Source organism: Egretta garzetta, unplaced genomic scaffold, assembly GCF_000687185.1.
Source record: "Egretta garzetta isolate BGI_Z169 unplaced genomic scaffold, ASM68718v1 scaffold384, whole genome shotgun sequence".
NCBI lineage: Eukaryota > Metazoa > Chordata > Aves > Pelecaniformes > Ardeidae > Egretta > Egretta garzetta.
The window spans coordinates 1899082-1910605 of record NW_009259496.1 but is presented as its reverse complement, the minus strand read 5'-3'; the positions used below and the strand labels follow the sequence as shown (position 1 = coordinate 1910605).

Genomic DNA, 11524 nt, shown 5'->3' with positions numbered 1-11524 from the left:
AGGGACGGTTTCGGTTTGGGCTATTAGGCTGAGATAAGATCCCTCTTACAATCTAGCAAGCAACATTTTCAATGACGTTAGGAAAAATTTCTTCCCCTTGGGGCTGTCAAGCACTGGAAGGGGCTGCTCAGGGAAGGGGTCGAGTCCCCATCCCTGGGGGGATTTAACCGCCGGGCAGCCAAGGTGCGCCGAGCAGCCAAGGTGCTTAGGGCCAGGGTTTGGGGATGGGATGGCAGGGGTAGGGGAACGGTTGGGGTTGGTGATCTGAATGGTCTTTTCCAACCTAAACAATTCTATGATTTTATTTAGAAAAAAAATAAGTGATTGGTCTTGGCATTGCTGCTGTCTCCGATGAATGGCTCAGCAAAAATCCTTACGCGTTGGGATTGGCAATAAGTTTATTCCCAAGAGGTTTGACTGTCTTTATGTTGATACGACGAGGGTGCGGCAACGTCTCCGTGAACGTCCGTGGAGTTCAAATGGCACAGAATTGTTAGAATTGCTCAGGTTGATATTTGTACCCTGCAGTCAAAAAGAGGTGACTTGGGCACTTTGGGCTGAGAAGCAAAGCGGGTTGCAGGGTCTACTCAACCCCAGAGCTGATGTTTCTAGTATCGTAGGTATTCTGGTGGCCTGTTGAAATGAAAAAATCCTGAAAAGGGAGAAAATTGGCTATATAAATCCATTGTCCATCTAGCCATCTACTGTTAGAGGACATCCAATTTTCTTTACGCCATCATGAATCTTTTAAGATTTGCTTTGATTTTCTTCTCAAAATAACGTTAGTTGAATACATGTTGTTATTAGAAAAACACAGCCTTTCTCTTGTTCCTTTTTTCCCATTCATTTTATGTACTTTATTTCTGTCATTTCTTTGCCAAAAAAACAAACAAAAAAAAATCAACAATAATATCTTTTCTTTTACAGAGCATCAAAGTTAGCTGGTTGCCTCCACCACCAGGTACTCAAAATGGATTTATTACGGGCTATAAAATCCGACATAGAAAGACTACCCGCAGGGGTGAGATTGAAACACTGGAGCCGAACAACCTCTGGTACTTGTTCACAGGTCAGTGTTCACATGGTACAGCCTTGCAAGGTTTTGATGAATTAAATGCTTTGGGAATAAAATATACTTTCACTTCAAGGGAACATTGATTTCCTTGCTGGCAGGTAGCATTTATTGTGTTGTACAAAGACAGTCTTTACCCTGCTTTTTTTAAACCCATTTTTTTCCTTATTGCTTTTATCATATATTTGTCTCCTGGATTTTATCATTAATGAATTTTAAGCCGAATTTCTCGTGTCCAGTATCTTAAGCCTTAGTTGGGTTTTTTTTAGAGCACTCGGTCGACATCTATTTTCTTGCGGGTGCAAAAATACCGATTTCCCTAGTTTCTTTTCCCAGATTTTCAATGGAAAAGATCTCCTCGCTGAATAAAAAGTGCAACAGTAGATCATAGCAAAACTCTAATTGCGATGAATGAAAGTAGCCAGATGAGTATCGTAAGGGTAACGGTGAATTCTGGTGGGTGAAAATGAATTTCACCTGGGTTCTCGCCTTATGCCCAAGTCATAACTGAAAAAGCAGCAAAGCATCAAGGGAGGTAATTAAAGTTTGTCAAAGTTTTGCTCCTAAATTCAATATAACTATGATTTCAAATGATTTGATCTGCTTTATGTTTACCTGCATGTGTAATCTATGAGAATCAGGAGTAATTCCGAGTTGTGTATCTCGGAATAAACTCTACCGTTTTCTGTTTTGGAAGGAAAAGCAGGATTTTATTTCAAAATGAAATAAAAGCCAAAGTAGAACATTTTTATGAGGAAGACTTTAAATACAGAAAACCCAACTTGGTCATCTACCCTAGGCTCTTGACCAGAGTCCCCATGGGAGCTCTTGTGAAGCTGCACAACAAACAGCTACTTTCTGGGGGGAGATGGCGTGTTAAGCATGTTCAACAAGTTGGAAAGGAACTATTTTCTGGCAGATGAAGTAGAAATAATGATGAAAGCTGCTCAGATGTGGGAGCTGCTGCTGCTCTGATGGCTTAGAGAAGAAAACATAGCAATGCAGTCAAAGTCCCAGAGGGAACGCACGTACCTTCATCTGCCGCTGTCCCTGCAGATCTCATCCCTGTGGAAGCAGAGCGGATTGATCTCTATTGTGGTAGATCCCCACGTCTTGAGCAAACTCTTTTTTTCCACATGAATTATTCCAGAGCTGGGGGTGTCCCGGTGGGACGATGGGCTGCAGGCAGCCCCCAGCCCTCCTGCCTGCCCTGGCTGCCGCAGCCCCACCGCAACTCGCCTCCATCCAGCCACAAACCTTGGGCATATGTATCTTGGAAAGCAATCGAGAAGAACATCCAGCTCTCGTTATTGCTTTCGGCATGCATATCTTGTGATAGCTGGAGACCGAGCTATGTGCCTCTCCTAAATGGACATTTTAAATATTAACATGTAGGCACTTCACATCTTTGCTGCAATCCTATTTGGTAGGCAGGTGCTCTATGGGATAAGGAGAACATCTGCAACAGCAGAGGAGTTGAGAGTTACAACGCAGGGGTTTAAATAGCCACTATCAATTTTGGAGTAGGCTTCCATGTCAGCTAAATGTTAAACGGCTTTTTAATTATGAGCCGCCTTCTCCGGAGAATGTTTGCAATTAAATGAAACAGGTTTTTTCCCCGTGCTTTGTGGTCAGTATAGACTGAGCAAAAAGATAAACCTATATCCCCACCTCGGGGACTTGGAAGTCTTGTGGCACACTCAGGAACGCGGCAGTAATTGGTTTCTGATGGCTTTAGCCACAGAGGAAAACGCCTGCTTCTGAAGCCGTGCTTATTTCATAATATTGCTAAGGCTTTCTATTTTTTATTTTTATTTTTTTTGCCTGAACTGCATGCTCTGAAGTTAATCAGGAGCACCGGAAAGCAAAACGCTCTTCAGTTGCTAACCTAGTTCCGAGCCGGCAGATTTTCTGCATAAGGAGAGCGTACCTGCGGTTCCCTGCACGTTAAAAGCAGTGAGCAGCTTTTGCTAGGTGTGCGATTAACGGCTTAGTTATGCAAAACGATTCTTCATTTTTCTACTATTGGTAGAAATTTTCTAGTATTTTCTGGTTTTCTCCTATTTGTAGAAAAAGTCTTCATTTTTCTACCCCATTTTCTACTCTACTCCCATTAATTCTGTATGTATGAGCGCAACCGATGGGAATTACAACCCAAACTCACCCTGGGCCGGTGCAGCCCTCGTTCAATATTTGAAACCTTTCCTTTTGGTCAGAAACTTCTTTTCCTGGGTGAATACCGGCCTCCCCCCAGAGCCGTTCCGCTACGCCCCTGCCCAGGCACTTGCCCATACGACGTCCCCACGTACGTGTGCCGTAGAGCGCAGTCTGCAAACCGGGCAGCGGTGTGCTGGGGGAACGCATATTTATTTTTTTTTTTTTCAGTATTAAAAATATTCATTTGCATATCTATATTTATTTGTATGCATATATATGCATTTCTATATATTTCCTTACATACAGCAAATCCAGTGGACTGTTACTCGAGATTTCCTTTTACGCACAGTCTGCTGCAACCTCTGGTATTGTCGTTAATTTGTTTTCTTCATCTTCTTCTTTCTGTATGATTTTTATTTGCCTTTTTTTTTGTTTGTTTTGCTTTGCTTTTTTTTTGTTTTAAACAGGACTCGAGAAAGGAAGCCAGTACAGTTTCCAGGTGGCTGCCATGACAGTGAATGGGACAGGGCCCCCCTCGGACTGGTACACAGCAGAAACACCCGAGAACGATCTCGACGGTAAATGCATCTCTTTTAAAAGCTGTTGTCTCCAAAAGTCTTCTAGCCCGTAGCCGAGGGGTCCCACTGCAGTTGTCACCCGGGCCGAGGTTAGGGTGCGATGCCCGGACTCTAGCCACCCACCGACCAACGTTTTCTTATATTCCTGGATCCCACGTGCCTTGGGTTGTGTTTCTCTCTCATCACCAGGACCAAGGAGTCAGAATCATAGAATGATAGAATGGTTTGGGTGGGAAGGGACCCCCAGAGGTCACCCAGCCCAACCCCCCTGCAGGAGCAGGGACACCTTGAACCACATCAGGTTGCTCCCAGCCCCGGCCAACCTGGCCTGGAATGTTCCCAGGGATGGGGCCTCCACCACCGCTCTGGGCAACCCCTGCCAGGGTTTCACCACCCTCACTGGAAAGAATTTCTTCCTTAGATCCAGTCTAAACCTCCCCTGCTTCAGTTTAAAGCCATCCCCCCTTGTCCTGTCCCAGCTGGCCCTATTAAAAAGATTGTCCCCACCTTTGTCAAAATAATTCCTTGCCAGAATTTAGCTCCCGAGCATCGCGGCCATTCGCAATGCTACGGTGAAGTGCAGCTGTAACTTCATAAACGATAAACGTAAGCAATCCAAGCAACAGTGCAAATGACGCCAAGGAGCCTAACAATGCGCTCAGCAAATGCTCAAATAGGTCAAATCCTGTTTCCCAGCCTCTGTTTGCAGAGTTGTTAGAAATGCAGGTTGGCAACGAAGCCGAATAATTAGCGAAAGATGACGGGATGCAGGTACCTGAAAATCGTGGGCTGTATAAATCAGTGCAGATGCTGACACAAAAGGGAAGAAAAACACTGAAATGAAAGGGTTAGATGAAATGACGGGAATATTTGAAGTAGGAAAGGAATAAAAGGAGAGTAATGAAAAAGTCTACCAAAAAAAAATTAAACAGTGCAAATCAAATGGAACAAAGCATCTGACAGATGGAAGTTACGGCCAAACTACAGACAGTCCCTAAGAAGCACATATGTAGGAGAAAGGAGATGAATGGAAAATAAAAGGAAACTGATGAAAATTGCTGTGATTTTTAAAACAAAATAAGTCACCTAAAAAGGATCAAAGGCAAAGTGGATGAAAGAATAAATAAATAATCAGTTTAAATGCACCATAGCACTTGATGTTGCCTTTCTTGTGCCTGGCCGGATTTCCTTATGATCTCGAAATCAACCCTTGCAAATTGAAGAATTTCTGCCTTCCCCTATGTCCAAATGCAATTTTCCAGCAGACCGGGAACAGCGACTGCGGTGCGTGGCACGCAAAATGGGAGAACCAGTACCTGTGGTTTCTCATCAAGCTTTTAAAGAAGATGCAACGCTTCCGGGCGCGTTGTAACTCAACCGACGGGTCGCGCCGTGCCGCCGCGCGCGATGGTATCTTTCTAATTACGCTTTGGCTCGACAGCAATTTGAGAAATGATGTTGTTAAGGTGTAAACAGCTGACTCGCCACCGGCGAGAGTAAAAGATAAATTCCGAATGCGCCGCAGTGTGCCGAGAAGAAGTTAATGCATTGGAGCACGTTTGGTTTGATTTGCATTTACTACACCCTACCTTCCGTTGAAGGTTTTGTGCCCAAATGCACGTGTGCGTGCAAAGGCGTGAATCGAGCAACCGCAGGAGACGCAGGGTGCAAGTAGGTGCGTGCGAATAAATTCAAGCCAAGCCATTTTGTCCCTCTGTTGTATTTACATGCATTTGCATTTGCAGTAGCCATGATTTATCCTCGTGAAGCTGCAGCAGCCCGATGCTGGCATCGCGTCGTGTTGCATGCTAGATACAAATGCTCCGCTAAAGCCTGGGGAGAAAACTCCTCGATGTCGTAGTTACATGGAATCCTGCAAGTTCCAGCAAAGCAGGGAAAGGCTGGAGCACAGGCTGGGAACTGCCGTCCCCTCTGCTGCTACGGTTAACACAGTTTCTCTTGCTCTCACTGGAAGCCTGGTTGGCACTGGCAACACGAAGACGAACGGTATCCTGGAGAACGGCGTCAACTCCCGACGGATATTCATTTTAATTAGTGTGTTTTGTTAAAGTGATTAGAAATCCAAACATAGCTGCTTCTTCGAGGTTCCCTAGAAAGCTCGCATGCCTTTACCAACAGCTGGGAAGGTTTTAAATATTTATTTTAAGCCTCAAATTTTGTGCTTTAAAAAGGAAAAAAAAAATAAATAGAAATTGGAAGCAGTGCTTTCCCCAAAGGGTTTGATTTAAATAGCTTGAGCAAGGATGCAAGAGAATCTCTGATCAACTTCGCAAAGGTATCCTCCAGGAAAATGGGTTTAGGATGCTTGGTTTCTGATTACTGCATTGAACAGATGGAAGCTGTTACACATATTAGATGGTGATAGAGTTTAGCTTCAGCTCTAAATTAGCGCTTTAAGAGCATGACAAGCTAGACTGCTACCGTACTGTAATTTATACTGAAAAGTGATTGGGGAAAGATGTGAGCAAAATGGGACGAGGGAAAACGACCCTGACTTTGGGAAACACACATCTTTGAATGTCTACGAGAATTGCTGAAGTGACCCAAATGTAAAGCATTTTTCAAGTTTGCCGGCGGAATTGGGGACCTCGAAGTAGCACTAAGTGCAATATTCCCTGGATGGAAAACGCGGGTGTTCAAACCCTTAGGTGGAAGCACGGTGGAGGGCTCAGAGGCACCGGTGAGCGGACTTGGCATCCCAGGAGGAGATGTCGCACCAGGCAATGATGCAGAACTTCAGCTTCCATTTCTTGGGAACCTAATTGTCCGTAAGGGAAGAGAGTAAGAACCGTAGCACCAAGAAATCTGGTTACATGGGCAGATCTACTGAGGAACTCTCCTCCTGCGTGCCCGATGCTGGTCTGGGGGCTGGCTGGCATCCACGGCTCGTGGATTTGCTTACAAATACTCCAAGATTTCCCTACGTGAGAGCAAGTGATGAACCTTTGGTGCAGTTCAGAGAGGGGGGGGGACCGTGGATTTGGCTCATTTGGCACTTAGGATGAAGAACTCATTTGGCACTCGTGTAGGAGAATGGGGTCTCAAAGTTGCTTCTCAGTAGTTGTGGCATCATGTTGAAGCCCAGGAGAAACAAAAGTAAACATATTGGTGTAGAAGTGCAAGGAAATACCCTGGCAAAGAAAGTGGGACTATGAGATACATATTTCAATAAGAGTTTTATTCCTGGATATTCGAGGGCTGGGACACTGAAAATCAGCAGAGCCGTGCAAAGGCTTGGGTGGTCTGGTTGCCTAAAGAATTGATGGGTTTAGATGTTTGGCTCTATGTTATATTTGACAGATGTCCTTACTGTGGGAAACGTGCTTCGCTGTAAGGACAACCGAAAAAACATTTTGTTTGAGGGGAAAAAAACCAGTTGACTTTAAACTTTGTACTTGGGGTTGTGAAATACAGGACCCACATTCTAAAATTCAGCACTGTTTCAGAATAAGAAAAGTGTTGCTTCCAGAAGATGTTTGAAGGTAAAGCTAATTAAAATGTAATTAACATTGCTTTATACAGAAAGCTGAAGCAAAAAAAAAAAAAATGCGTCTTCAAAAAATAGCTGTGCTTATGAAACTTTGATATTTGAAAATATTGTTTGCCCCAGCTTCATTTTAGAGATTTAATTCACAAGAAGGGTACAAGAAATTAAACTGCCTTTTGCTTTCTGAAACAAGAAGCCACGATTTTGCTCGGAAATGCACGAATTGTATCTTTGAATTGTTCGAAATAAAGACTAGGAAACGTTTGAATAAAGTAGTTTTAACCCAAACGGCTGCCTAGAGGTATCTGTGCCGCAATTGAAGTCCCCGTGTTGCGTCAGATGTAAAAATCCTCGTTTGAAGGCCGTCGGCTCTGTGAGTGCTCTGATGTCCTTTGCTGCCGGAGAACCGCTACTTTTAGGAAGTTGGAGGAATTGCAGTCTTGCTACGTTAGCCAGCTTCTCGTTTCAAGGCATGAAATCGTTATTTTATCTTTGGGGCTTGTACGAAACGCTTCTGTCATTTGTTTTCCAAACAGCACTGTTCAGGAATAGCTGCTCGAGTAACTTCTGCTTCGGCATTAAAAGAAAGTTTGGGGGTGGAGAGGGGGTAAATGGCAACTTAACTTGACTTGGAGCGGCACCATGGGTGCAATCTGTTTCTTCTGTGTGTGAGTAGCGACTTTGCAGCGCGTTTTCTTCCGCCTTTAAGCAAGACCTTTGCTTTGCAATTTTAAGGAGTCGAATGCAAAGGACTTCTAGAGTTGCTGGGTAATGTACTCACGGGACTTCCCCGAAGGCGCGCCAGGTTGTCGGAGGACGCTAATGTGTTCGTAAGAGCTCAGCTGAAAGCCCATCAAATGCCAAGGACGCGTGTGGTTATTAAAAAAAGAGTTAATTCTTCTTTTTATTACCTTTTCCAAGGTTTACAGTGGGAATGCTTCACAACTGTGGAGTGTCTTTTGTTGGAGTTTACATCGGTTTCTGTTATTACCGGTTTTCTCTGCCCTGTCCTTGTTGTCATCTGTATAAGCTTTCATCTATTATATTGCAAGCCTTTTTATTGGGGAAAAATAGTAACTTGTCTCTTTCTGCTCTCAAAAAGACAAGCTACTGTGCGGCTCCTCTGAAGAGACTTGTGATATGGTAGCTATGGGGTAAACTCAAACAAAAGGCATGAACTCATCTGACCTTTACAGTAAAATTAGGCTTATAGAAGGCAAATAGACCTCAAGGGATTAATTACTACTTAAAGTTATACATTTTCCCTGGGCGTACCTGTAAATAAAATATCTTATTCTGTTATTTCATGTATGAAACGTGGGTGTATTGTTTAAAGCCGCTTCAAAGCAAGACACGCATGCCCAAGAGTTTAAAATTCGCTTCTTATTTTTGTGGGAAAGGGACAGATTATTGCCAGAATCTACTACCGTAGCACTAACAAAGTAAACCCTTTCATGAAATAATCTGGGAGCAGAAAGGCAACTCATACGCTCAGCTGTCAGGATGCTGCCGAACATGCAAATAGACCAAGGAAGAGAAGAGTTGTCCTACTGGAAATTCTCTTGTAGGGCATCTTTCATTTTCCTGCAGAATTTTAAATCTCTCTTGTTTGTAGCCTTATGCGAAAGGTGGAAAGCACTAGGAGATACTCTTGGAAGGGAAGGCTGGAGCTCAGAAATGCAATTGCATGTAAGCTCTGCATGTAACTCTGGGGTCCTGGTTGGTTTCTTTGTGCAGATTATTTTAATCTAAACTCAAACCTTATGAATAATAAAATTAAAGGAATAGAATGTTAATTGATACCTTTTTCTTTTCTTTTTTTTTTTTTAATCCCAGAATCTCAGGTTCCCGACCAGCCAAGCTCTCTTCATGTCAGGCCCTTGACAACAAGCATCGTCATGAGTTGGACTCCACCGCTGAACCCGAACATTGTCGTCCGCGGGTACATCATCGGCTACGGCGTCGGCAGTCCGTATGCTGAGACTGTGCGGGTGGACAGTAAACAGCGTTACTATTCCATCGAAAATCTGGGTAAGTAATTGTTTTTATTTATTTCATTTCATGAAAAGAGGGTCCTCTGAGATGATGCTATTTTTGTAGGTTTATTTTCAGGCTATCACCGGTGTTTCCTTTATCCGTTGCTTGGTTCTGCATTCCATTTTACATTTGGTCTTACTTTCAAAACTCTGGGTACTCTCAAGCCTGTCAAATTTCTTTGATCGAATGCTCATTTTAATCAGTAGATCTTATTAAGTCATGTGTTCCTAATACCGGACTCCCACTTGTGCAGAGCGCTGGACCTAAGGATGTTACTCCCCGGGCTGGTCCCCCCCATGTTAGGATTTAATGGCTATCGCAAAGCTCCTATTTTGTGTCTGTCAAAATGGTGCCGAGAGAGGTGGTTATTCATTATTCATGGCAGAGCCTCTGTGAACGTTCATCTAAATTCTGAGCATGGTACGCAGGGACCTGGATCCTTCCAGTGGTGACGCACCATTCTCCTAGCTCTGGGAAAAGAGTTCAAAGTTTAAAGGAAGTCAAGAAGTTTAACGGTTTCCTTGTCATCCTCTTCTTTAGCACTTTTATTCCAGGTATAAATGGTAAGTTTTCTGCTTAGTAATCTGGAACAATCAGCTATTACAGGAAGATTCATTAACTGAGTGCTTTGGGGGTGCACAGGTCGTTATCTCAGTTCTGGAGGACCGAAAACTCTCTGCTATCTAGGGACACTTTTTGTTGGAATTGGTATTTTGTAGCGCCATGAAACTGCATCGTCCAACCTTTTTGCTGTTTCCTTGGGGAAACCTGGAGGGTAGAATAAACTGGGTTTACTGTAACTCCATCCGACAGCTTCTGTATATTTTGTATTTCATGATGGAGGTATTTGCAAGGAGCCGTGCATAAACACGCCCGAATATTCAGTGGGTTCTACAGAAGAAGGCAGGTTTGATAAGGTTGCGTGCAAGTGTGAAGTTATTATGCAAAATGGAAAGATGTCTGACTGGACTATGGAAGCAATGTTCTGGACTATAAAGATAAAAGCTATTACTAATGAATGCGTGTGTCTAATAACTAATGGTCAGGATTAAATGCAAGGTGGGTTTTTTTGTTTTAATTCCAAAAGGGATTTAAATTCTCCCAAGCCTATTTTAAATTGTTTCATATCTTTAATGAGTTTTCAGTTGAGTCTTTCACCACTATTGACCCAGAAGTAATAGAAAAAAAAATATATATATGGACAGAGCTCTCTCAGCCAATGTGCTTTGGCTTTGGCAAAAGCTAAGGAGGAGATGCCTACACTACTGATGTTAGAGAGTTCCAAATGGTCAACTCTCACTAAAGGTGTCTTGATTAACAACTGGGGAAATGTCTTGGGGTTTGGGAAGCCTTAGTGTTTGTCTTCCTTCATGTATTAAATGAACGGTGAATATATTTGCTCATAGAACCTCTGATAGCCTCTACCATCAGGTGGAAGATACGCTAGGACCAACTTGCAGATACAAAAGCCTTCCAGTAGGGTAACTATGCTTGGTGTTTGCGCAAAGCTGATGGCGTACTTCAGCTGTTAGAACTCTTTCTGTGCATTAAAAGGGTTCTCCAATATTCCTGGCCGTGCCAACATGCAGAAGCACATAGAAAGTCCATCAAGTCAGGGAGGAAGTTTCTCTCATATACTTTAATTACAGAAAGAACACTCGGGCATCTAGAAAAATGTCAGGAAACTTTTTTGAACGTATCAAATATTTAGTTATAAATACATCAGTCACTGAAATCAGGGTTGGGGTTTTTTTGCTGAACATCCTCCAACCGGCTGAGGTTTCATGCAAGTTATTAATTATTCAAATGGAAAATATCTTCACATTGTACATTTTTTTGGGTTGATTGCAAATATTCAACATGTGAGCAGTGTAACTTAATTGTCGTTGTCCAGATAAGCCACAAGTATCTGGTCCCTGCCTGGATGAGGATACAAGCACTTTGGTCACAAATCCTGACGTGCACATTTTAAATTCAACTTCTCTGAACATTCATCTGTACAACTTTGACAATCAATTTCCATGAATAATGGCACTAATTAAATTCCATCATTTAAATATCCACCGAAAATGAATCCCAGAGGGATGTGACCAAGGGCCCAGAGAAAGCTTTTAAAAAGTTAGAACAGTTGCCAACACTTCCTTCATTATTCACCCACTTTATTAGAAACCA

At 43.0% G+C, this 11524-nt stretch overlaps 1 protein-coding gene across 1 annotated transcript in view; it reads left to right on the top strand.

Annotated features, from left to right (window-relative positions):
• DCC (DCC netrin 1 receptor) overlaps window positions 1-11524 on the top strand; it is a 371781-nt gene that overhangs the window by 267762 nt on the left and 92495 nt on the right. The window contains exons 16-18 of the mRNA XM_009637419.1: window positions 928-1069; window positions 3697-3807; window positions 9152-9346. Coding sequence (XP_009635714.1) covers window positions 928-1069; window positions 3697-3807; window positions 9152-9346 — 448 coding nt within the window. The remainder of the gene's footprint in view (window positions 1-927; window positions 1070-3696; window positions 3808-9151; window positions 9347-11524) is intronic.